The sequence below is a fragment of the Callorhinchus milii genome, unplaced genomic scaffold, assembly GCF_018977255.1.
Source record: "Callorhinchus milii isolate IMCB2004 unplaced genomic scaffold, IMCB_Cmil_1.0 Scaffold18, whole genome shotgun sequence".
Classification (NCBI taxonomy): Eukaryota; Metazoa; Chordata; class Chondrichthyes; order Chimaeriformes; family Callorhinchidae; genus Callorhinchus; species Callorhinchus milii.
Window position 1 is genome coordinate 3,055,525 of NW_024704759.1, and position 27,087 is coordinate 3,082,611.

The 27,087-nt window shown below is 45.1% G+C and overlaps 2 protein-coding genes across 3 annotated transcripts in view; one reads left to right on the forward strand and one right to left on the reverse strand.

Annotated features, from left to right (window-relative positions):
* Positions 1 to 1,132: 1,132 nt before the first annotated feature.
* On the reverse strand, positions 1,133 to 12,589 carry commd7 (COMM domain containing 7). Its single transcript, NM_001292233.1, is given in 9 exon segments — positions 1,133 to 1,911; positions 2,012 to 2,060; positions 4,518 to 4,567; positions 6,068 to 6,158; positions 6,702 to 6,739; positions 6,830 to 6,886; positions 8,072 to 8,174; positions 10,765 to 10,818; positions 12,486 to 12,589. Coding segments are annotated over 9 exon segments (603 nt in total). The 5' UTR covers positions 12,570 to 12,589; the 3' UTR covers positions 1,133 to 1,834.
* Positions 12,590 to 14,191: 1,602 nt separating this feature from the next.
* LOC103172120 (DNA (cytosine-5)-methyltransferase 3B) overlaps positions 14,192 to 27,087 on the forward strand; it is a 61,573-nt gene continuing 48,677 nt past the window's right edge. For both annotated transcript variants that reach the window (XM_007884928.2, XM_007884933.2), the window contains exon 1: positions 14,192 to 14,260. The gene's annotated coding sequence lies outside the window, so the exon portion shown is untranslated. The remainder of the gene's footprint in view (positions 14,261 to 27,087) is intronic.

Below are 27,087 nucleotides of genomic sequence, written 5' to 3' on the forward strand. Positions count from 1 at the left end.
TTTTATTTTAAGCGTGTTATTTATGGTAAAGAGACAGGATGAGGAAATACCCTGGATAAGTATTCTGATTGGTAGGTCAGCCCATTGCAAAATAGATGTTACGGTCCAGAAAACCAATTAAGACAATTTATGACTCTTTTCCCCCACCGATGAACTGATCTCTTCCATCCAAAGGACACCCATAAGATTTTCTAAAGTTCCCCCACCACTCCCCTCCTCACCTAAAGACTCCCAATGACTGACAAAATAAAATCTTACAAAGTCATTCAGAACCAGGGAAGAATTAGAACAATTCAAGCCTCAGAATTCATATGAACAAATTGTTGAGTCTGGATATTTGGACGTGCTGTTACTCTTGGGGTGTTTTGTGCACCTTTGGGAGTGATTCTCTAGTCATCTGAAATTTATAAGCTGGGAAGATTTTCATAGTCTGTGCTGCTCACGTACATTTATGAACCAATTGTGCACTAATAGCTTTGTTCCTCATTCGCCCCTTCAGATATCTATTCAGAAAGAATTTCTGGTACTAAAAGGGCATTTTGCTGCTGGAAATTGGCTTTCCAAACAACAACAACAAGATTCCATTTATTGAGCGCCTTTCACGTCGGGAGGACGTCCCAAGGCGCTGGACAGTTGGGTCGGGACTCGAGCAAGGGGGAAAATGGTCAGGGTGAGGGGAGGGAAGGGAGGGAGCGAGGAGGGGGAGAGAGTCGAGAGGGGAGCTGAAGGCACAGTCAAAGAGAAAGGTCTCGAGACTGGCCTTGAAGGAGGAAAGGGAGGAAGCGGCAAAGGCACTGGGGGATAGAGTTCCAGAGCCTCGGGGCTGAGAGGCTGAAGGTCCGGCCACCGATGGTAGTGCGGTTGGGGCGGGGGATGTGGAGCAGACCGGAGCCAGAGGAACGGAGGGTACGGGCAGGTAGGTAGGGGGATAGTAGGTCGGAGAGGTAGGAGGGAGCAAGGCCGTGGATGGCCTTGTAGGTGAGGATGAGGATCTTGAATTCGAAAAGATTTGCCAAGATAGGCAGGCCACCAGTGTAGTCATCAAAAGCGTATAAATATATAACAACAGTATATGTCTCAGTCAGACACTGCTGCAAAGGTGCAGGAGGAAAATATATCAAGATCAAACTTTCGTTTTAGTTCTTTATTCCATTTGTCAAAATATACGAATGACAAGGTAAATAATGCAATACATTGATACAAGTACACAAATTAAAGTTCTTCAAATAGATAATGTTCCACCGCTCAATGAAGCATCCATTTTGCATTTCATTCCATTTAGCCGGTCCCAAGTGTAAGAAACGCAAAGAAACCTGACAACCATCGGAAGGAATGACCTGCTCGTGGATCTGTTCATGCAGTGCGCGAGAGAGCATATGGGTTCATGCCCACAATTCCTCTCACAGTGGAATTCCCCATCTCAGCCCAGACCCCCAAGAAAGGTGTTAAGCAGTAGCAAGGTCACACGAAGGAACCGCGGACCTAAGAGTAAGTCAACAAAGCAAAGTGTTGACTTAAAGCAAAGACTCTGATCAGAATGAAGGGGTTTCAGGTAAATCAAATTTACAAAATAACAGGAATTATATTAATAAAAAAATTAGATATAGCAAAATCATACTTACAATATACAAAGGTCACCTATACAGTTAGCTGATTTCAATGACACTGGATATTGTAAGTGTTTCTGTTTGAGACATTTAAACAGGTTACAAAAACACAGATTATCTTTATAAAGCTTCAATACCCATTCAAGAAACCACTTTTAGAGGAGATTAAGTTTGCTTTCAAAAATATATATATTTATATCTGTAGTTGGAGGAATTAATCCAGCAATTTAACTGAAGCATTCGAGGCTAGTCCTGGCTCGTTCCATTTCATGCAAAAAATCATAGAACTGCGGTAACGTCAATTCTAAACAAATAAAAAGGAGACAATGTTAGCAAAACAACAAAGAGAACTGATCACAGAGAAAGAAAAGCTGCTCACAAGAATGAAATAGGTGCATACTAACCGATGTAAACATTTTCACTTTTGATCCCCTTCTTTATAACCAATTTCAACTGCAACAAAACAGATTTCATAGCAACGCATTATGCACAAGGAAAAGCATTTGAAGATGCCTTTCAATTCACTGGACTAGAGAATAGCGCAGCTTATGTACATAATGAATAAAAGCGCACATGAAAACAAAAACTTGATTAGTAGGCACATGAAACATTATGAACCCCATGTGAAGCTTGAGTGGTTTTTAACAGTCATGAACACCAATTAAAATTAGATTAGTCTTGAAATCACAAATTACTACCTGGTATCTGATTAAAGGGACTGGATAATGCTACATGCATTTTTTTAAATATAGAAAATATCTTCCTTGCTTCTTTCAAGTTTTTCAAAGTGCATACCTTAGTATCACCAATAATATATGAAGTATCGGGCCATTCTAAAGTTGGTCAGAATAACCCATCACAGACCTCTAGATAGAACTGATCTGACGGAAATTTTAAAATACTTGGCCACAAAGCTCACATGGCTTTCTAGTTATCTTGCATCCTTATTCAACTATAATTTCACAAACATAACTGTCTCGTGCGGTGTCCCTCAAAGCTCTGTCCCCTCCTCTTCACCCTCTATATGCTCCCCCTTGGTGACTCATCCGCAGACATGGGGTTAACTTCCACATGTATGCGGATGACACCCAACTCTACCTTTCCTCTTCTACCCTCAACTCCACGACCCCCGATGTCCTGACAGCTGCCTGTCTGACAGCCGAGTCCTGGACAAGAGACAACTTTCTTCAGCTCAACGTGCGTAAAACTGAGGCCCTCCTGATTAGCTCACGTCAGCGCCTCCGCACCTCAGGCGCTGACAGCATCAGCATCCAAGGCTGCACTCTCCACCTCTCAAAGCAGTCAGGAACCTCGGGGTTCTGTTCGACCCTGAGCTGTCCTTTCTCCCTCATATCCGCACCGCAACTGGCACTGCCTTCCATCACCTCCGGAATGTCGCCAGACTACGGCACTACCTCACCCCTCACGCTGCTGAAACTCTGGTCCACGCCTTTATCACCTCAAGGCTGGACTATGGGAACTCTCTCCTCGCCGACCTTCCCGGCCCTCCCTCCATAAGTTGCAGGTCATTCAGAACTCTGCAGCTCGTGTACTGACCCGCACCAGGCTTCGCGACCACATCACTCCCACCCTCGCTCGCCTCCACTGGCGCCCCATCCCCCAGAGGATCGATTTCAAGATCCTCATCCTCACCTACAAGGCCATTCACGGCCTCGCTCCCTCCTACCTCTCCAACCTACTATCCCCCTACCTACCTGCCCGTACCCTCCGTTCCTCTGGCTCCGGTCTGCTCCACACCCCCCGCCCCAACCGCCCTACCATCAGTGGCCGGGCTTTCAGCCTCTCAGCCCCGAGGCTCTGGAACTCCATCCCCCAGTGCCTTCGCCGCTTCCTCCCTCTCCTCCTTCAAGGCCGGTCTCAAGACCTTTCTCTTTGACCGTGCCTTCAGCTCCCCTCTCGACTCTCTTCCCCCTCCTCGCTCCCTCCCTTCCCTCCCCTCACCCTGACCATTTCCCCCAATGCTCGGGTCCTGACCCAACTGTACAGCGCCTTGGGACGTCCTCCCGACGTGAAAGGCGCTCTATAAATGGAATCTTGTTGTTGTTGTTCAGAACCAAGCCACGTGCATCAGCCGACTGTTTATTTGATTCTCTTACACTCTTAACTTTGCCTTCCGTATTTACCTTACAAGTACAAACTGTCACTTTCCAGAATTAATGTATTTCCTCTGGTGCAGGTAATTAAGAATGTGTTCGAACAATACCCCACATGTTTGACCAATTTGTTTCGTGAATGATGAGAATTGGCAGCAGTTTATCTTGAACCTAGGGTTTTTGTAACTCATTGCTTTGCGGTTACTGCAAGGTGACTGTGTTTGTCGTGCCAAAGGTATAGCATTCAGTTCATTTAATCAGTGAAAGATAGAAACAATGACAAATACAGGGTGACCGAAAATTCATGATAATATTACAATGTCTAGTAAGTCTTGAAGAAATGCTGATATTTGGCAGTTTTTTTTTTACATAATTAGGGTAGATATCACAACTTTTTGGTTACCCTGTAAAAGGGAAAAAAAACAGCTTAAAAATAACATGAATAAATTTGCCGAGATTTTCTTAAAATACATATATTTCTTCTTCATGTTGGGTGAACTTGATTTTAATGAACAGTTGGTTGGAGGGTGAGAGGGAAGGGGGGAAACTGTTACTGGAACATTAAACAGCAATGACATAAAAGCAGCCAACAGTCTGGAATGCATTGCCTGAAAGGGTGGTGGAAGCTGATTCGATAACTTTTATGAGAGAAGTTGGGAGGACAAGTTTGCAGCGCAAGGGGGAGATAGCGGAGGAGAAGGACTGAATTGGACAACTCTTTTCAAAGAGCCGGCACGATGGGCCAAATGGCCTCCTTCTGTAATGTATGATTCTGATTGTGCAAACAAATTGTTACCTGGAGGAAAATGCTGCCAACTTTTTGTAGTTCACTGCTACCTGTGGTTACTGCAAGAAACAAAAAGAAACTTGGAATGAAACAGCTTTGATTTGCCGCATCTCTTCCCTAGGCACAGCCAATCAATTAAAATAATTCAGCATTAAATGCCAGCAATAAGTTACTTTATAGCATAACAGAAAAGCTGTCAACCNTTTTTTTGAGGAATGTGCAGACACAGTGCTATAAACATGACCTCTGGGAGATTTCAAAATCTCCAGCTCATTCATTTCTGTCAAATACCAGCACGATCAAAACAAGACTGACAGCAAATTTAGCAAAGCTGTTCCACATTGCCACAGGCTAAGTCAGAAGATACTAGTTCCAAATGAATGCAGGATACTTGCAATAAGCTGCTGAAAGCAGTTTATCTAAAGAGTGAGGGGACCTCGATGACTTGTAAGCACAGCAGTTAGTTATCCTTCACATTGTGGTAAATTCTGGTTAGGATCGATCCCATATGGAGTCCTGTAGCTCAGTGGTTAGAGCACTCGCTTTGCAAGTGAGAGACCTGAGTTCAATTCCAGGCAGAGGGCGAAACCTTGGGCAAGTTTCCTTACTCCCCACAGAGCCTAATAATAATCCCTCCCAAAACCCAAAACAATAATAAATTGGTGATTTTCAATCTACGACTGTTTGTGGGACATTGCTGTGCGCAATTGGCTGCCGCGTTCGCCCACAAATATACAGTCAATTCGCTTTACAGTGTGTTCTGTGAAGCGCTTTGGGACGTCCTCCCGACGTGAAAAGCGCTATATCAAATGCAAGGATTATATGAAAAGACTTCACTAACTTTACTAAGCCATACAGACAAGCTGTTCTCAGCAATTCTACAACTGACTTCAGTTCTAGAGGGCTGCAGAGGAGTGGGGGGTGGGGGGGGAAATCAACCAGGCTCACCATTCAGTGACCTTTACTGGGAATGAACATTGACTGAAGATAGGCTTGGGCTTGTCTGTGTAATCCACAGTAGAATAAGTTGCTAACAATCACTGGCTCACACCTGAAGAATGGCCAGCAGGACAAATTACCAGAGGACACAGAGAGAGCACCTTCGGGAGAGATGGAAAGGAAAGTTTGCTATTAGATTAACAATTATTGAGAAGAAAAATGCAATGCTTTTCCGTGTGTGCTTTTATAGATGGCTGGGACGGTGGTTAAGAGGATCAGTAGGCGAATGGAAAAACATTCAGTGCCTTCTCTATGAAGCATCTGCTGCATTTGTGAATCGTGGAACAGTCCTCACTGCAGTGCTGCTGCAAGCAGCACCAACACAGCAAAGATTACACAGTGACCACCGTGTGGCGGTAAAGTTCGAGGATTGCAGTCCTGTGTTTGGGAATTGCTGGAAAAGGCAAGCGTGACAAGATCTGAAGAGAAAACAGAAATTTGCAGCACAGAAGGAAGAATTCACGATTTATTGATGTGCATTATAATAAAACAAATCAGCTCTGTATCAAGCAGAAACATACTCTGCCTGTGAATCAATAATAAGATATCAAACAAATTACCTCCAAATTTCCACTCCATATCCACCAACTGATTGACGGTCAGGGTTTGTCCAACAGCCAGCCTGGACAAGGCTGCAGAATGTGCTTTCCACTGAAACACATGAACTCACAATCAAACAGTAAAGAGTATTTGTGTTGACTACATTCGTATCATCTGGAATTTGGGAAAATTTGTACGAGTTCAGGTGCTGCTACAATTTTTTTTGTTAAATTTAGTCAATATTCAAGAGCACCAGTTTAAAAAAATGTTCTGAGAAGTGGGGTTGATTTTATCTTTACTATAAAGTGAGCGACATTATTTGCTCTTATTAACATGAATAAACTGGGCGTTCAACAGCGAGTTTTGAGCAGACTGGGGGGAATTCAGGTCAGGGTAATCCATACACCCTGCTTTTAGACTGAACTTGTTCAAATCGCACTGCTCTTGAAATTATTTCCTTAGGCAGGAGTCAGGTTTCAATGCAATTAGTTTGCTGGAGCTACTATCTATCTATACTGCCCAAAACAAATCAATTAAGTGTCAAACATGCATTATAACCACCGCATCACATTTTTATCCCAATTTTGAATTTGACTTTAGACATTATGTGTTAAGATTTAAAATCGGGTTCAAAATGCATAAATTGCCATTTACCTGATCTGCAAAGCAACCAGCCTTCTCCTCACTTAAGCCTTCATAAAGGAAAGAAGAATGCAACAATTAAGGAATAAAACGATCTTCATTAAATAAAAAAAGTTTGCTGACAGCTGAATGCAACATACCCAGTGTAATAAAATCAGTTTTGACCTGGTCGGCTGTCAAATTCATTTTCAGGGCACCTGCAGGAAATATTTAACATATTTTACATGAATAATCATTCCATTAGGATGTCAAAAGATCACGCTTTCTAAGGCTTCTTCCTACAGTTAATGTTCAAAGCAATTCACCCATACTTTTAGCTCTGCTGTTATGCAGTCCAGCCAACTGGTTAAAAGCTCCAAAGAAGCATTAACTAAAGCGATCTTATCCTGTTAAATCGATTTGTGGAGATTAAACCAGCATTTTTTTAAAACTGGAACACAGTGGTTTTGAGAGTGAGACACCTTTTTTCTCAGCACTCCGCCCTCACTCTCTACATTACAAACACCGTCAATCCATTGCCCACCCATTTGGGAAATGAGCTTTCTCTCGTATTTTTAATAAAAAAAACTTAAAAGCAGAACAATTAAAGAACAACAAGTTTCAGCAGAATCTCCGATCAATCATTCAGAACTGAGCGCAGAGCCCAACGTGGATACGAAATTTGTTTGAAGGCATAAAACATCACCCATTACTGGGCCAATAGAAAAGTGCGGTCGCCCTTTTACCATGGAATCTGCAACAAACACCTCCTCCGCTACAAACCTGTATACATAGTGCATTTGGCCCTGGGACTGTCACCCTGTTTGCCTGACGCTGCTACTGTGGGAGGAGGCTCCGGTTGTGCATGCGCCGGGGAGTATTGGGATGGCGGAAGTGATGCGAGCGGGAAATCGGCTTTACCCGGTGCCCACGGCCTAAACTAAGCTCCTGCCACAAACTCTAGGTAATTGCTGTACTATTCAAATTAACATTTTTAGTATTTTAAACATAACTACAAGTTCAGCAAATATATGGTTATAGTTTTAATCCGGGTTGTTTCACAAACGCGTCTCTCAATAGCACCAATCAACCCGCCGCAAAATTTATCAATTTTTGCCCACACTTTTCATCGAAATTTGTCAAATTCTTGGCAAATACTTCCGGACTTTTATATTGGTCCAGCCCATTACCACTTTGTTCCAATTGCCCAAAAGAAACACTTGAAGCCTGGAGGCAATACGTTGTTAGACTGGGTCAAAATGTGATGATTCTGTTTTAAAAGCCCAGTATTTTTTTAAAAAAAGTTGTCTTCCTCCATTTCTAAATAGCACAGGAAGGAATTAGAAAGCTCCCATGTCATAGCATATGCAACACAACTTGGCAGCATCTGCTCAAAGTCTTACCGTTGGGAACCAAAAGGACACTTTTCACAATGTTTTTCAGTGGCGCTGGGCTCATTTCATTCTGGGCTGCAAAATCGCTGAGTTGACTTAACAGTCGCTCTGACTGAAAGCGAAAAAGATATGGTCAAAATATGGAACCTTCAAAGGCTTAATGAAAACAGAACAGTGAACTCTAAACAGTGAAGAGTTGCTGCCAATGTTCACTGTTTTACAAGCTAAGGAGCCACCTTACATATAGAGGTTCCAATGGCAGGATAAACAGTAGTTTTATTAGATCAGCAATCTCATTTTAATGGTGCAAATTTACATTTTTTTTTAAAGCTTCGACACACGACAGTGCAAAGGTGGTAACAAAGGAATTTGTTTGCTTAATATTCCATAACAGGAATGTCAATCACAGCTATATTGTTATAAGGAACTGACAAACCAGTGGTCCTTTGTTTACCCTCAGAGCAAGGTGGAAACCTACAGAAAAGTAATCACTACCTGCCTCTGCACACCTCAAGTGATTGGAGCTAGAATAGTATTCTCAGAGGATAATGTATGGCACAGTAACCAACAAAGAAATAAAACAATGGGGAGGAAGCGAGTACCACAACAACAATAAAATTACATTTGTATAGCTCCTTTCACGTTGGGAGGACACCCCAAGGAGCTGGACAGTCAGCGTTTTGGACCCAAGCTGGGATCGGGGGAGGGTGGAGGGCACGGGGAGAAGGAGGGTGATCGAAGGCACGGTCAAAGAGGATCTTGAGTCAGGTCTTGAAGGAGGCAAGGGAGGACGTGAGGCAGAGAGACTGCAGGATGGAGTTCCAGAGTGTGGGGGCAGAGTCTCTGAAGGCCCGCCCACCAATGGTGGGGCAGGTGAGGCGGGGGACATGAACCAGGCCGGAACCGCTGAACGGAGAGCACGGGCAGGTTGGTAGGGTCTTAGGAGGTTGCAGAGGTAATAATAATAAATAATATTAATCCTTGCATTTGATATAGCGCCTTATCACGTCGTCGAGACGTCTCAAATCGCTTCACAGGATAAACTGTAAAGTGAATTGACTGTATACTTTGTGGATGAAAGGTAGGGGGGAGCGATGCCAGGGAGGGCTTTCAAGTTTAGTACCAGGATCTTGAACTGTATCCTCTGTGTGATGGAAAGCCAGTGGAGTCGGGCGAGGATGGGGGTGCGGGAGAGGGCACGGAATGCAGAGTTCTGAATAATCTGCAGCCTATGGAGGCAGAAATTGGGGAGGCTGACAAGCAGGAAGTTTGCATAGTCAATCAAGCCTGGATGTTATGAATGCATGTATGAGGGTTTTGGCAGCCTGGAGTGTGAGACATTGGCAGAACCGGGCGATGTTGCGGGGGTGGGAGAAGACAGAGCAGATCATGGCACGGATGTGGGGTAGAAAGGATAGTTGAGTGTCAAACAAGACGCCAAGGTTCCAGATTGGCTTAGTAAGATGGAGTGTGCATCCTTGGATGATGATGCTGTCAGCGTCTAAGGTGTGGATCCACTGACGGGAGCCAATTAGGAGGACCACGGTCTTGTTGGCTTTCAATTGAGGAAAGCTACCTCTCATCCACAACTTGAAGTCTGACAGACATTCTGTCAGGACAGCAGTGGTCCTGGAGTCAAGGCTGGAGGCAGAGAGGTAGAGTTGGGTGTCTTCCGCAACCATGTGGAAGTTGACCCCATGTCTGCAGATGATGTCACCAAAAGGGAGCATACAGATGTTGAAGAGGAAGGGATCAAGGACAGAGCCCTGAGGAACACCGCACGAGACGGTGTAGGGGCTAGAGGAGAAACGTTTGTGGAGATGAAGTGGAGACGGTTTGAGAGCTACGCTCTGAACCAGTCAGGACAGAACCATGAAGGTTGAGGTGAGAGGAGAGGAGGTGGAAGAGGATAGAGTTGTCAAAGGTATTAAAGGCAGCAGGGAGGTCAAGGAAGACAAGGAGGCAGATGGACAGTCGCAGATGGACGGAATGTCATTTGTCACTTTGACCAAAGCTGTTTCTGTGCCGTGGACGGCACAAACACCTGATTAGAGGGGTTCGTGAAGGAGTGGCGGGAGAGGAAGGAGTGAAGCTGGGAAGCAAAGACTTGTTGCTGGACCTCGGAAAGTAAGAGAGAATATTCCTTTAAAAAAAAACAGCATCGTTCTGAAAGAAATACAAAAACATGGGAGCATTTTGGAACTCCAATGAATACCGTAAACAAAGGGTGAGGCCAATGCCACAGACTCTTTCCTGCCAACACCCCCCACATTCACACAGAAGTCCTAAATGGCTAATTTTTCTCTGCTCGTGTGGGGAGGAACTCAGTGCAAACTTTTCAACAGGAACCCTTTACTTACATATAATTAAATCTTAAAAGTTTCTAACAGTGAGTGGACAAGTTATAAACAGGCCCATTCCTGCACGTCTGGCCACTCACTCATTCCCCCTTCAGCTGCACGGTCTGGCGTGATCAAGGGAAAATGCAGGGCGTTCAAAGGTGTATCCAAAATAAAGCATATATTTCACCAATAAAAATCACTGCAGATTCACTGGAGAGATTCACACTGCAGAAGGCAGCATTGTCATCAAGTGCATTAAGCTTTACTCAGTTCAACCAGAAAATTTACAACACAAGAAAAATTTCCCCTTTAAATAAAGCCCGGATAACTGCAGAACTCCAAAAATATATATTTTCTTACCTCTGTGGGCTCCGTTACAAAGCTGAAGATTATTTCCGTCAATGCTGAGAATTGCTGAAAAAACAAAACTCACAAGATTATCAATGCTTTATCATCAATCGCAAAACACGTCAGTAATTGTCGAGACATAACTAATCCCAATTTTCATTTAGCAATTTGAGCTCTGATTAGGTTCCTTATTAGTGTATTCTAAGTGTATTACTGCAGTAAAACAAACTGTCTCATTAATCTGGTGCTTGATTTTGTCATATTGGATGTCTATTATAAAAATCCATCTGAAACCAAAGGTCATTTTGAGTGTGTGGTAGACCAGCCAAACACTCAGCTTCTGAACTGACACAAATTAATTTGGGACTTTATAATAAGAAAAATCCTTGCATATGATGTAGCGCCTTATCACGCCTTCAAGACGTTTCAAAACGCTTCACAGAATATATTGTAAAGTGGAGTCACTGCATTTTGTGGGCGAAATGCAGTAGGCAATTGCGCACAGCAGCGTCCCACAAACAATCATGGATTGAGTGACCAAATTATTTTTATTTTGAAGGGATTATTACTCCCGTAAAAGTGATCTCCCAATTGACTTAACAACCGGTTTACACTAACTGCTAGGTAAACAGAGGCGTGTGGAGTAAGGAAATTGCCCAATGTTTCATCCTGCCGGGAATCGAACCCAGGTCTCTCGCATGCGAGGCGAGCGCTCAAACCACTGAGTTACAGGACTCCGAAATCTGAACCTCAAATTTATTCGTGTGTACGTATAGGTGTGTATGTGTGATGGATGGCGTCCTGTAGCGTAGTGGTTACAGCACTCTCCATATGCAAACATGAGGACCCGGGACGTTGTTTGCGGGGACGCCGCCGCCATGCGCAATCGGCTGCCACGTTTCGCCCCACTAAAAATACACAGTCACTCCACCGCACGGCGTAGCCCGCGAAGCGCTCCGAGACGTCTCGGTGACGTGATAAGGCGCTGTGTGTCACAAATGCAGGCGACTGTTGCTGTTGATAATTTGACGCAAAGTGGTCGAGTTATCAGGCGTTTCCTTGACCTGTATCTCCTCAGGCCCAGGCCCCCTCCACAGCCACTGCTTGTGCAGCATCGGCTGATACCATTTCCTCCCTCCCTCTGGCTCTCTGGCTCACCCCCACCCCTCTGGCTCTCTGTCTCTCTGTCTCTCTCCCTCACCCCCACCCCTCTGCCTCTCTCTCTCCCTCACCCCCACCCCTCTGGCTCTCTGTCTCTCTCCCTCACCCCCACCCCTCTGGCTCTCTGTCTCTCTCCCTCACCCCCACCCCTCTGGCTCTCTGTCTCTCTCCCTCACCCCCACCCCTCTGGCTCTCTCTCTCTCCCTCACCCCACCCCTCTGTCTCTCTCCCTCACCCCCACCCCTCTGCTCTCTCTCTCTCCCTCACCCCCACCCCTCTGGCTCTCTCTCTCTCTCCCTCACCCCCACCCCTCTGGCTCTCTGTCTCTCTCCCTCACCCCCACCCCTCTCTCTCTCTCCCTCACCCCCACCCCTCTGGCTCTCTCTCTCCCTCACCCCCACCCCTCTCTGTCTCTCTCCCTCACCCCCACCCCTCTCTGTCTCTCTGTCTCTCCCCCCCACCCCCACCCCTCACTCCCTCTCTCTCCCCCTCTCTGTCTCTCTCCCCCTCCCTCCCCCCCTCCCTCTGTGTTATCGGTGTGTTCTGTGGGCGGAGAGGGCTTAAGTGGGTACCTGGTCGGACAGTTTGTTGAGGGTCTGGACGTCGCTGGACACCGACTCGGGCGGCGGCGCGAGGCCACAGCGGAGCTTCAGCATCTCCGCCCTCTCCCGCCCTCTCCCACCGCCGCGCGCCGCGCCTCGGCCTCGGCCTCAGCCCCGCATTCAGCGCCGCACATTCGCCACTTCCACAACTTCCCACAACCCACTGAAACCTCCACCACCACCACCACCCAAAAAAAAAAAAAAAATCCCACCGATGACACACACCCAATCCCACCCGGGGGGGGGGGGGAAAAGAGAGACAGAGAGAGAGAGAGAGTTTTTTTTTAATTCGGTGGAAACAAAACCCCTCTCTCTCCGCGTAAAGCGAAGGGGGTGGGGGGAGGGCGGTAAACGTGAGTCGCGTTTCGGAGCCGTAGATTCGACAGAGAGAGAGAGAGAGAGAGTGTGTGTGAGAGGAGTGTGAGGAGAGAGAGAGAGAGAGAGGGAGGGAGAGAGAGACAGAAAAAAAAAGGTCCCACGCCTTGTCCCCGGGAGCTCCCACGGCTGCAGAGCAGAGACGAGTCTCTGCACAGACAGACAGACAGAGAGACAACTGCTGCTACAGTCAGACACAGCACAACAGGGACAGGACACAGAGACCATTGCACCTCCACAGCAATACAACTCCAAACAGCTTCCAAACTCCCTCTCCCTCCCTCCCTCTCCCTCTCTCTCTCTCTCTTTTCCTTCTCCTCTTCCTCCTCCTCCCCCCCCACCCCCCCACCCCCGCCGACCAGGTACGACAAAACCCTCTTTATTATTATTATTATTTTTTATTTTTTATATTTATATACATTTATATGGAAATCGTTTCCTTTGTGTCAAAATGTGTAACTTTTCTGCTGACTCTCCTTTTTTTTCCCCCTCTCTCTCTCAGACCCCCCCCTCACCCCCCCATCCCCCCCACCTAAACCTATGTAAAATGCCAAGGTTTTAGTTACTACCTTCCTCCCCCCCTCCCTCCCTCTCCCTCTCTCCCTCTCCCTCTCTCTCTCTCTCAACTTTTATTTCTCTTTCAACTTTTTGTCTCTCACTCACTCTCTCTCTCTCTCTCACTCTCTCTCTCTCTCACTTCAGTTCAGTTTCTCACTGACTGGTGGTGAACATGGAGTACAGTGTATTCGGTTGTGAGAGGCGAGTGACACTCTCGTTAGCACCGATTCATTCAAGTGTCCTCTCTTTTAAACACACACACACACATATATATCGACAGATATATTTTAATGCGTTGTGTGTGCGTTTAAAAAAAAAGAAAAGACTTATTTTTTTTGACAGCTTTGGTGCTCGAGTCCGTCCCCCTCTCTCTCTCTCTCTCTCTGTTGATCGCGGGGCAACGAACTGCGCTCTCTTCGTGTTCTGTGCTTCAGAGTCGGGAACAACTTTCATCGTCGACTCTTTGCCATTTTTTTATGTGTGTGTGTGTGTGTGTTTTTTTTTACTCTTTTTAAAACGTTAGTCACTCACAACGTGTGTGTGTGTGTGTGTGTGTCTCTCTGTGTGTGTCAGAGTTGCACCATTTCAAACGTGGTTTCGTGTGGCATTTCAAACTCTTCCTCTCTTGAGACCGTGTCACAGTTATACCTTATTATTATTCATTATTATTCATTATTATTATTAATTATTCCACATGTTTCAGTTGTTGGGGGTCAGTCCTCTCTCTCTCTCTCTCTCTCTGTGTGTGTGTGTGTGTGTAAAAAAAAACACTCCCACAAAACATGGGATTAACGGGACTTTGTGGAGCTCTGGTACGTGTTTTTTTTTCCCTCTCTCTCTGAGATCCGAAATCCACCGCCGCCTTTATTGTAAAAGATTTTTTTTTTGTTCGCCCGAAACCCGCACCGAATCCTCGTGCAAACTCGCCACTTGCCACCGCTTCACGGCGCGCGGTTTCCCTTTGCAATCCACTGGGGGCGAAGGTTTGTAAAACTCGCAACACACGAGAGGTTTAATGCAGTGTTCGAATTGTATACCGGGACCGGGGTTTGTTTTTGTGTGTATTGTGGTGTGTATTGTGTGTGTGTGTTTGTGACTTGTAGTGGTCAAAGACTTAGTTGAGTCCAATCCCGAGGCTCTGGGGTGGGGTTTGGGGGACAGAGCTAATCAAAGGGTTCTTTATTAATTATCGATTATCTGCCGAACAATTGAATCCTCGCCAACGCTTGAACCGAATTGTTTGTCATCAGAATGCCATCAGATTGTGGCTTTTCCACGGTTTGACCGACCAGACGGTGTTGCAGATTGTGACCCCTGTGCGCGGACAGACTTGTGATTTGCAGCGATGCAACGAATGCACCGCTTGATTCATGCATTGAGGACGACAAAGTAAGAGGTGGCATCAACAGGGACTTGGGACGAATGAAATGCAAAGTGGGATTTAAACTGAGTCCTCTTTCTTTTTACAGTAAGAACCCGTACCGTTGTGCATGGGCGGATTTGGAGAATTGCTCTGTGTATTCTGTTGGATGATTTAATGGCGGTTCACGGCTGATCAAGGTTTTCCACCTCAGCTTAAATAATTGGCAAACTTTGTTTTTTTTTTGTTTGTTTGTCTACAAACTTTCCTCTTTATTGCATTATGTTATTTAGCAACTGGAAATTTTGTTCTATATATAATGGAATCATTGAGTACCAAGGAACCAGTTAGATTAAAAGCAAATGACTAAATCCTTATGCCGAATCTACCTGGGGAGGGGATTGCAGTGGTTATTGAAATCATAGCTTCACTTCACAGGATTTACTGTAAAGTAATACAATTTTTTTGTATTACAAACTACCAGAGCACCAGGTAAACTATTAGACTAATAGTTTTTGAACAGTGCAATGGGAGGTTTAACATCCACTCTGAGTGGGCACTCAGTTTGAATGTCTCATCTAAAGGACCATTACCTCCAGCAATGCTGCGCTCCCCCATTACTGCACTGGAGTGTCACCTGAGATTGTGAGCTCAGAGCCCCAAAAGTGGGATTTGAACCCACAACCCTCTACTCAGAGTCTAGATTGCTACCGACTGAGACAGGCTAACATCTGATTAATATAATGACATGTTTCAAGACCAGAATAATAACTATGGGAAACTATCCATCCCTCAAGTGAAAAGCAGTGCATTGGTTGCAGTCAACAACTGAGTTGAAGTAATAAAATGACTAAACTGAACAAGACAATAAACTGCTGTATAACATTACGAATTGATTTCCTTTTGCATTTCTAGCTCAGAAACTTGATATCTATTCCACGCAAGTGCGTCCAAATGCCTATAATAACTATGCAAAATTATTTAGGATGTAGAAAGTAAACCATGTAATTGTAGCCTTAAAGTCTAAATGCAGAATTGTTTCTTGGTCAGTTGTTTTGGAGTTCTGTAAAATTTAGGGATTAACTGTTCTTTCCTGCCTGGATTCTGTATTTTTATGTTTAGGATAACTCTACTTGCATTTTTTGAAGGAAATATTGAAAAGAGTTATTTTTTGAAAGATTGAAGAGATTGTTAGGTCCTTATGGTTTGTGTATTTTATTCAAAGACATTTAAACTGCTTTGTAATACTATAATAATAATAATCTGTTCATTTGAAATAGTGCCTTATAATGACTTTGGGACGTCTCAAAGCGCTTCACAGAATCTACTGTAAAGTGAATTGACTGCATATTTTGTGGGCAATACTGTGTTGGTTTTGAGTCCCGCGGCCTTATTTTTATACTGAAGGTGAAGATTTTAACCCCTTGCCAGAAAGTGTCAGAACATTAAGGAGTTCAAGAATTTTATAAATAGAGTTTGCAATGAAAAATAATTTTCATGCAGACGGAAAATGTTTGTAGTTTGACCATCCGAAGAGTTCCACCATTGTCTCCCAAATAACAACAGTACACCCATGGGTAGATTTAACAGTGGCAGCCCATTTCCCATTCACTTCCAGTCCATAAACTGTCCAATCCTGGAGGTGTGACGTAAGCTTAGAGTGGTGGATGCTGCTTTCATTCTCTGTCATTCCATTGAGCTGCTGATGCTCATTGTGGAGGGTCATTAGCAGGGGTTGCGTAACAGCAATGCTGAAAGCTGAGGGACAGGTTACTTGTCCTCTGTTGATCACGGAAAAGATGGGTGGACGTTAAGACCAGAACAATGCAGGACACAAAACTAAAGGGAACCATATATCCCATACACACAAATGAGTTCCAAAGAAAACAAAAATAATAGTCACTACGCAAATCCAGTGAAGCACTTTGAGACGTCCTCCCAACATGATGAAGTGCTAAATCAAATATAAGGATGACTAGCAAAATACTGATCTAATCGTTCAATCTTTACAACAACAAGATTACATTTGTATAAAGCCTTTCGTGTCGGGAGGACGTCCCAAGGCGCTGGACAGAGTACAGCATTTCAGACCCGAGCTGAGGGGAGAGGAAGTGGGGTAGCCGATGGCATGGTGAAAAAGGAGGGTCTTGAGGTGGGACTTGGAGGGGGCGAGGCAGAGTGACTGGGGGATGGAATTCCAGAGGTTGGGGGCAGAGTGGCTGAAGGCTCTCCCACCAATGGTGGGTTGGGTGGGTCGGGGGATGTGGAGCAGGCCAGAGCCGGCTGAGCGGAGGGAACGGGCGGGTTGGTAGGGATTTAGGAGGTCGCAGTGGTAGGGTGGGGCGAGGCCATGGAGGGCATTTTATATGAGGACCAGGATCTTGAACTTGATCCTCTGAAGGATGGGGAGCCAATGGACACGGACGAGAGTGAGGGAGATGGGGTCACAGAGGTTGGTGCGGGAGAGGACACGGGCTGCAGAGCTCTGGATTATCTGCAGCCTGTGGAGGGAGGAGATGGGAAGGCCGACAAGCAGGGTGTTGCATAGTCGAGCCTGGAGGTGATGAAGGCATGAACAAGAGTTTCAGTGGCCTGAGGGGTGAGGTGGTAGTGGAGTCGGGCGATATTATGGAGGTGAGGGAAGGCAGAGAGAGTCATGGCTTGAATGTGGGGAAGAAAAGACAGTTGAGGGTCGAACAAGTCACCGAGTTTCCTGACTGGCTGGTGAGTTGAAGTGTGCAACCATGGAGATTGATGCTGCCAGAGCCTGAGGTACTGAAGCACTGGTGTGAGCCAATCAGGAGGGCCTCAGTCGTGTTCATGTTCAACTGTAGGAAATTTGCCCTCATCCAGGACTTGATGTCAGGACAGCAGTGGTTCTGGAGTTGAGGGTGGAGGCAGAAAGATAGAGTTGGGTGTCATCCGCATACATGTGAAAGTTGACCTCATGTCTGCGGATGATGTCCCTGAGGGGGAGCATGTAGAAATTAAAGAGGAGAGGGCCAAGGACAGAGCCCTGGGGGATGCCAGACGTGACAGTGCGGGAGTTGGAGGAGAAACCGTTAGTGGCAACAAAATGGAGATGGTGAGGGAGATAGGAATCGAACCAGGCAAGGGCAGGTCCGTGAAGATTGAGTAAAGAGGAGAGGCGATGTATGAGGATGGAGTGGTTGACAGTGTCGAAGGCGGCAGAGAGGTCGAGGAGGACAAGAAGGCAGAGGGAGCCCTGATCACAGATGTTCAGGATGTCATTAGTGACTTTGACCAGGACTGTTTCCGTGCTATGGACAGTGCGGAAGCCATATTGGAGGGGTTCAAAGAGGGAATGGTGAGAGAGAAAGGAGTGGAGCTGGGACGCGACGACTCGTTCCAGGACCTTGGAGAAGAATGGGAGGTTAGGGATGGGGCGGTAGCTGGAGAGGAGGGATGGATCCAGCTAAGGTTTTTTCAGGATGGGGCTGATGACAGCTGTTTTTAGGGGGGTGGGAACTGAACCAGTGGACAAGGAGAGGTTGATGAAATTGGACAGGAGAGGGGCCAGAAGGTGGAGCTGGGAGATGAGGTGGGAGATGGGGATGGGATCGAGGGAACAGATGGTGGGTTTGAGTTTGCGGACAATCGTGGTGAGGGAGGAGGGAGAGGTAGGGTCGAAGGAGTATAGGGGAGGATGGGTGGCGGGTGGGTCATGAGGGAGTGGTGATGTGGGGGTGGCTGTGGACAGGGCTGAGGTGAACGTATCCCCTCGATTTTAGATTCGAGGAAGTCTAGCATATCCTCGCAGTTGTAGTTTGAAGAGAGAATGGGCGAGGTATGGGAAGGTGGACGGAGGAGATGGTTTGTGGTGTAAAAGATAAACCTGGGGTTCTCCTTTGCCTCCAAGATAACCTTGGAGTAGAAGGAGGATTTGCCGGAGGCAAGACCACGGCGGTAGGTCATGGTATGATGAAGCCAAATCTGACGATGGACCAGTAGTTTGGATTTGGTCCAGGCGCGTTCGGGAGCTCACACTTGTGCCTTGAGGAAACGGAGATGGCTGGTGTACCAGGGGGATTTACGGGAGTATGAGGCAGTTCGGGAGGTGAAGGGAGCAAGGGAGTCCAGAATGGAGGAGAGGGAGTTGTGGAGAAAAGAGAGTGAGGAGGGGAGATCAGTCAGTGAGGGCCAGAGGTGTAGGAGTTCAGATGACTCCAGGGCAGTGGAGAGGGAGAAGGAGGAAATACTGTTATTTGGGAGACAATGGTGGAACTCTTTTGAAAAGAGGAGGATAAGGGGTGACCTGATAGAGATCTTTAAAACGATGAAAGGTTTTTATAGGGTAGACATAGGGAAGATATTTCCACTTGTGGGAGAAACCAAAACCAGGGGCCATCAATATAAAATAGTCACAAATAGATCAAATTGGGAAGTTGGAAGAAATTTCTTCACACAGAGAGTAGTGGGAATGTGGAACATGTGCTACCCCAAGGAGTTGTTGAGGCAAATAACATAGAAGTATTTAAGGGAAAGCTAGATAGGTACATGAGGGAGAAAGGAATAGAAGGTTATGCTTTAAGGCTTAGTGAGGAAGGGCAGGAGGAGGCTCATGTGGAGCATAAACACCGGCATAGACCAGTTGGGCCAAATGGCCTGTTTCTGTGCTGTATATTCTAATGCATTCTAATGTGCAGTGTCTGAAATAGTCTTCTGCTGAATTAATTGCAAAATGTTGCAAATTCTTAAGCTTTTGATGGTTTCACTTGATTTATTTACAGTTACTTTTAGTTCATAGCAGATTGTGTCAATCTACAAGTGCTTCATTGTGTGCAAACTCCATTTGTCAATAGAGTACTTTAACATTATAACTGTTTCAAGTCCCCAAATCTATTTTGTTGCTTTCATTGTTAAATAACTGGGATAACAAATATCTGTGCAATTTTAAAGTATATAAAACAAAGTTCAGATGTTCCAAGTTGTTTAAACAAACTGGTTACTCTATTAATACTTGAAAGCTGAGGATGTTAAACTACAATTCTTAGGTATTTAATCTAAAAGTAACACTTCTTGACAAAGGCAAGATACAAAGTATAATACAATACTGTATACATAATATAATAATCCAATAGCATAATACAAGATTCATGGTCAATAGCATAATACAATCCACTTTACAATATATTCTGTGAAGGACTTTGAGATGTCTCATTGAAGTGATAAGGCACTGTCAAATGCAAGGATTATTATTAATAAAGTGGTTGCCTGTTTATTAAGATTCAGTCCACTAAATCGTTAGTGTTAATTTCCTTTGTGTAAGTAATTTTACAGCTGGACCCATTTCAGCCAGAAGAGGTTGAAGATTCTGTGGAAAAGATGTAGGGCTGTTAGTTGACTCATTGCTCACCATGTCAAAACACGTGTGGGGCAATAATAAACAAAGCAAACAGCATGGACGGCAAACTCAATCGATTGAGCCACAATGCAGAGGAGAGCAGCAAGGATGACCCCCAGTGTTGATGCCTAGAGGAATAGGCTATGTGAACAACGATTAGACAAGCTAGGGCTCTTCAGTCTTGAAATATAAATCTTAAAGGGGACCTGATAGAAATGTGCAAGACTTGAAATGGGATTATGAAAGGATGTACAGAAGAATAGTTTCAAATTCACCATGAACAGCGGAACAAGATAAACTAAATTTTAAAAAAAAACAGGACTGGATTTGCCTCCTGTATGTTCACCCAAGGCATCCCTGCGATGGTTACAGTGAGATAATTGGGTATATTATCAATGTTGAAATGAATCCTTATTGCAATTCTACATATTGTCACCTGAAGTAAAACTTGATGATCTGATTAGTGCCCTGAGCACAAAAATGGAACTAAAGGTACAATTTTTTTTAACAAAAGTGTTGTGAGGTTAATTTTAAGGCACTGTTGCCTGCTGTGTAACGTGACTGATTTGCTCTGCCTCGGCTTAAAAAAACACTGATGCGTGCTTCTAACTTAATGAAATTTGACAAGCTGAGAAATAAATGCATGGTTACTTCGTAAACTACGTCACTGAGCCTATAGCACTGCTAGCCCGGAACAGCTGTGATTAGATTTCAGCATTTCCATAGGAGCATTTCAGGAATGCAGTTTCTTTTTACAGACTTCGTAATCCACGCCTAAAACAGCGGAACTTCCCAAAGTGATTTTGGCCAGATAAAGTAATATTTTCTTAAAAAAGTTCCTTCTCTCAGTCCAGATTAAAACAGGAGAAAATTTAGATGCCTGTGATTGTACAAGGATTCAATATTTACTTTCATTATTTAATATATATATATTGCAATTTACATTTTTATTGATTATTTAAAACTGCTATCAGATTTGTAACCTGTACTGAGGTTCACACCACATTTGTAGGCTGAGAACAGCCATACTGTGTTCTTGTTGCTTCAAGAGTATTTATTGCTGCTGTGGTATAAATACTGGCAGTCCCATGATTATCAATCAGTCTGCCTCCTTATCTGCTCCCAGCCACAGATGCTTTTCTCCACTTCACTGCCTCTCTCAAATTTACCCAGGATTAAACTGTGCATTGAGTTCCAAAGAAGATTGGTATATTCACACAGAGTAATTTATTAATAAAAAAAACCTTTGAAATTCATACAGCAATGGGGGTGGGGAGGTAAACCATTTGGGATGCTACCCTGCATGAGGGTCGCTGTATAAATGCAAGTTGTCGTAGTAGTTTCGAACATTGGCTTGGAAAAATTGAAACTGCTTTCAGTGGATCTGGAAGGTTAAGTGGGATATCCAATAGGCAGCTTCAAAAATAAATAGTGAAAGTTTATTCTCTCTGTTGGTGCATCTGTAACAAGGAACTGGGTGTAAAATGAGGAAGCAGCAATGAGGGGGAGTTTAGAAAGAGTATTAGCACATGAAGTGCTGTGGTGTAAGTGAGCATCCAAACTAACATTGTAATGATTAACAGGGAATTGCTTAAGTATGTGAAGAGAAACAATGTACGAGAGTACAGGGAAAGAGCAGAGAATTGGGATTAGTGTATGTTGCTCCAGTGGACTAGCATAGGCTTGATTGACCAAATGACCTCCTTCTGTGCTGTCATTTCTATGATTCTTAAAATGTCAATCACTTGGGATATACATTGTGTCGTGTAAATCAATTGGCTCCTTCGCAGGGCTCCATACAAACACAGGTTCCCGTGACCTTTGTGCCCCGAGTATGGGGTCAGGAATCTGCCAGAATTTCATACTATTACTGGCAACTATTACTCACTTTTAAAATGACAAGCCAGCCCTACTCAGATACCTCTCACAGTGTATAATTACTAATGCACAATGCAACCACAGTAGTCACCTCGCCTATTTGTTTCAGCTGCGCAAGCTTCTGTGGGTAGAAGATAAGGTAGTAGGCAACTCTCGTTGCCAAATTACTCTTTAATGGGTTCCTCCATTCACATTTCAGTAGCATGCTGTCTGTGTTGAATGATGTACCACCTAATCTCTGCGATGAGTAACATTGAGCTAAAATAACAAAGCAGTTCTGCTCAATTCTACAGATGCTCCTGTGTCTGTAATCTTGCCCTGCCCTGTATGAATTGGATGTTTTCAAATGCAACTGGTTGAACGTGAGCGAATGAGAAGCAAATTGCACAATCTAAAGTTACGGCAACACGGTTTGTAACTTTAAATTGAATAACTCTGCTTTGGCAGAAACATTCTCTCATGCGTTCCTGTGCTCTCTTTATCCCTCCATCTTTTTCCCTTCTCTCTCTCCTGCCCCAACCCCCCACTTCCTGTCTAAGTCCTGCTTTTAAATCTATCCTACCTATGGCCATCCTCCCCCTCCCTAATCCCTCTTGCTCAGTGCCTGATCCCATCTTGGTAAAGCACTCCAAGAAGCTACCCTATGTGAAGGGTGCTGTATAAATAAATTCAAGTTTGTGTTGAGTGTCAGAGTTCCTTTCCAGCCACTACTGTAAAGAAAAGTGGAGGTTTCCTCTTGGCTTATATCCCCCCCCCCCTTACTAGAACTAAACTTGCCTTGTTCGCTTACATTTGTTAACCAAAATTAGCTGCCGCATTTAACTCCAAAATGTTTGTTTCTAATCAACCACATTGTGGAGTCCTGTAGCTCAGTGGTTAGAGCACTCTATTTGCAAGTGAGAGACCTGAGTTCGACTCCCGACAGGGTGAAACCTTGGGCAAGTTTTCCTTACTCCACACGGCTGATAATAATCCCTCAAAAAAAACAATAATAAATTGGTTATTTCAATCCACAACTGTTTGTGGGACACTGCTGTGCGCAATTAGCTAGCGCATTTTGCCCATAAATATACAGTCAATTCACTTTACAGTCTATTCTGTGAAGCGCTTTGAGACGTCGAGAAGACATGAAAAGCGCTATATCAAATGCAAGGATTATTATTATATTCTGTGAAGTGTTCCAAGACATTTTGTATCTTTCTGGTGAAAGGCGCTGTATAAAATGTAAGCTTTTGTTTCTCGGTGGAGAGAGTATTTGAAGAGATGCTCTATTATTTCACTGCACACCCCGCTCACAGGGCAGTGTACTGGTAACCAGATTACTGTAAACTCCTACTAGAGACCAAATATGTGAGAGTAACAAAATAAGGAAGCAGGAAGTTATTTCATGAAAAACATGTTGTACAAAGTGCAACATTGATGCACTTCTGCTTGTAAAAGTAAATGTATGTTTTAAGCATGGTTAATAATAATAGTGCCTGCTATTGACATAGCACCTTTCATGTCGGGGGGACATCTTTGAGCGCTTCACAGAAATTTGCTGAAAAGTTTTAAAAAGTAACTAGTTGTCACAAGTTCGCTTTTGTTTTCCTTGCAACTTCTTTTCAATGTTATTGTGTTTCCTTTTGCCACTTCCCTCCTTTACCCATTCCTGCACGCATTCACCAATCCCTTCATAGTTGGGATGACTGTTTTTCATTGTGAAAACGCCCTAACACACCGCCTTTAGCAAGGATGTTTTGAAATACTGGGATATGTACCTGTCATTGTGAGAGTTTGTAAGGGGATACTAGACTTTGGTGACCAGTGAATAGACATGAAAGGCACAGAGTTTGCTTGACTATAGCAGGCGTGGGTCTCTTGGCATTTTCATTCAGAAGCTGCAGGACATGATATGAATTGTCGAGAACACTCCCNTTTTTTAATTCAGACTGCTTCAAAGAAATCTTCTCGAACTCCAGGAACCTTTTGGTATCATTGGAGTTCATCAATCAAAACTGCCCTCTTCCAGGCACACTCCAAGCCTTGGCCCTTGCCAGTCTGCGCCCAATACTCTCCAGAATTAGATTAGAAGGATGCATTTCTTCCTTTGGCAGAGAGTGCATATTCCACGTGTAGATGAGGCGTACGGAGCACTATTTGGTTTGGATGGACCTTGGTCTTTTTTCGTCTAGCATTTCTTATGTTCTTACGGATACTCTCAAGCATAGTAATAGGTTTCTGTAAGTGTCAGACACCCGGCAGACCTTATATATTTTTAACAACAACAAGATTTCATTTATAGAGAGCCCTTCATGTCGGGAGGACGTCCCAAGGCGCTGTACAGTTGGGTCAGGACCCGAGCATTGGGGGGAAATGGTTAGGGTGAGGGAAGGGAGGGAGCGAGGATGCGGTAGAGAGTCGAGAGGGGAGCTGAAGGCACGGTCAAAGAGAAAGGTCTTGAGACCGGCCTTGAAGGAGGAAAGGGAGGAAGCGGCGAAGGCCCTGGGGTAGTGGAGTTCCAGAGCCTCGGGGCTGAGAGGCTGAAGGCCCGGCCACCGATGGTAGGGCGGTTAGGGCGGGGGGTGTGGAGCAGACCGGAGCCAGAGGAACGGAGGGTACGGGCAGGTAAGTAGGGGGATAGTAGGTCGGAGAGGTAGGAGGGAGCAAAGCCATGAATGGCCTTGTAGGTGAGGATGAGGATGTTGAATTCGATCCTCTGGGGGATGGGGAGCCAGTGGAGGCGAGCGAGGGTGGGAGTGATGTGGTCCCGAAGCCTGGTGCGGGACAGTACACGAGCTGCAGAGTTCTGAATGACCTGCAGTGTGGAGGGAGGTGCCGGGAAGGTCGGCGAGGAGAGAGTTCCCATAGTCCAGCCTTGAGGTGATAAAGGTGTGGACCAGGGTTTCAGCAGCGTGAGGGGTGAGGTAGTGCCGTAGTCTGGCGATGTTCCGGAGGTGATGGAAGGCGGTGCAGTTGTGGCGCGGATATGAGGAAGAAAGGACAGCTCAGGGTCGAACAGAACCGCCGAGGTTCCTGACTGGCTTTGAGAGGTGGAGAGTGCAGCCTTGGATGCTGATGCTGTCAGCGCCTGAGGTGCGGAGGCGCTGACGTGAGCCAATCAGGAGGGCCTCAGTTTTGCGCACATTGAGCTGAAGAAAGTTGTCTCTCGTCCAGGGATTGTGGGGGTAACTTCTTCCAGGCGCGGCAGAAGATGGTGGTGGGTCTGGTGGAGGTGGAGAGAGGGGGTGGATGTGGTGAAGGAGATGAAGTGGTGATCGGAGATGGCCTTATCGGTAATGGTGACATCCGAGACACTGAGGCCCCGGTTGATCACCAAATCGAGTGGGTGACTGTGAGTGGCGGAGTTGATGTGGAGGGAGAGGTTGATCGAGGAAAGCAGGGAGGAAAAGTCCGAGGAGATGGAGCAGGAGGTGGTGAAGTGCAGGTTGAATTCGCCCAGGATGATGAGGCGATCAGAGCAGAGGCAGAGAGATGTTAGTAGGGTAGAAATATCGGAGATGAAGGTGGGAGAGCTTTTAGGGGGCCGGTAGAGGAGGAGGATTTTGAGGGAGGAGTGGGGGGCGGGCAAATAATGTCTTTTATGGAATTTCCACAGATTTTGTTCCCAACTTGTTTTCTTCACAGTTTCTCTTTTCTGTCCAGCAGTGGATGTCTTGCAAAAGGATAAGAGAATCTAACTGTGGACATAACCTTCCAGGGAAACCAGTTCCCAATTGGGAATCAGGTTTCATATCAATCACCTGGGCAAAGTGTGGGAGAGTGGGACTGATCGGATTGCTCTTCGAAAGAGCTGACACAGGCACGATGGGCCAAATGACCTCCTCCTGTGTTGTAATATTCTATGATTCTGTATCAGAAACCTTCAATCCATAGCACTTATCCCCAATCCACTTCCAGGATCTTGTTATTAGGGCTGGGGATTGGATTGTCAGCCGGACTATGAGCTCAAGACCCAACGTAGGGCTCAAACCCATAACCTCCCGATCCCGAGGTGAGATTGCTCCCGATGTGGCCTAAACCAAGGACCATAGTTTATAAACACAGTATTGTCATTTTAAAATTAAATTTGATCAGATTGGAAACGGGATCAGGGAGCATTTTGGCTCAGTGGGTGGGGAATCCTTTTGTCTCTAGGTCATAGGAGGGCGCTGGCCGCAGGAGGGGGAGGGGGGGAGCGTCTTTCAACAATAACAAATTACATTTATATTGTGCCTTTCATGTTGGGAGAACGTCCTAATGTGCTGTGACCTTAAACTGAGGTATCGTCTGCCTGGTTTAGGTGGTCATTAAAGAGCCCGTGACACTCTCTGGCTGGAGAAGGGAGTTTCTCCCCTATGTTGTGGCCAACAAACATGCCAATTAATTGGTCATTCACTTCTTGACTGTTGATGGATCTTGCTGAGCACAAATGACCTTCATGTCTGCCTGCAAAAACAGTCTAGACGTTAATTACTGGTGAAACACTTTCAGATGTTTGACATAAACCGCGATAAAATTCTTTTTTCCCCCTATCTTTAAAACTTTTATTTCTTGATGAGAACATAAGTTTCTAAGAACTAACTTCTCTTTTGACTGTATAAACTGTGGCCCTTGTGCTGGTAGTGGCCCTTGGGACTGTCAAGACGCAGCGAGACTGTGTATTTTGTGGGTGAAACACGGCAGCCAATTTGCGCACAGCGATTCCGTGAAGCTCTTTGAGACATCCTGCAAGGACATTATTATTATGTAAGGATTATTATTACTACATAAAACTCCTGATAACTCAACCCTAGCTTAACTTGTGACTACCACTTAATCAGCATGCTGTCATTATCCCAGCAGGATTTATTTAAGCATTCATAATAATGCCTAACTTGCCTCTCCGGATAAGTCTTCACTGAGCCTTTTCCCCTTGGAGTGACGAATTATCAGGAGTACTTTATTTTTATTATAAAGCACATAAGAGCACTGTCTGACTGTGTAAAACAGGGAGAGAAAGCTGGGACGACAAATGATTTAACACTTGCTCATGATTTAAACAACCTGCTCGCTTT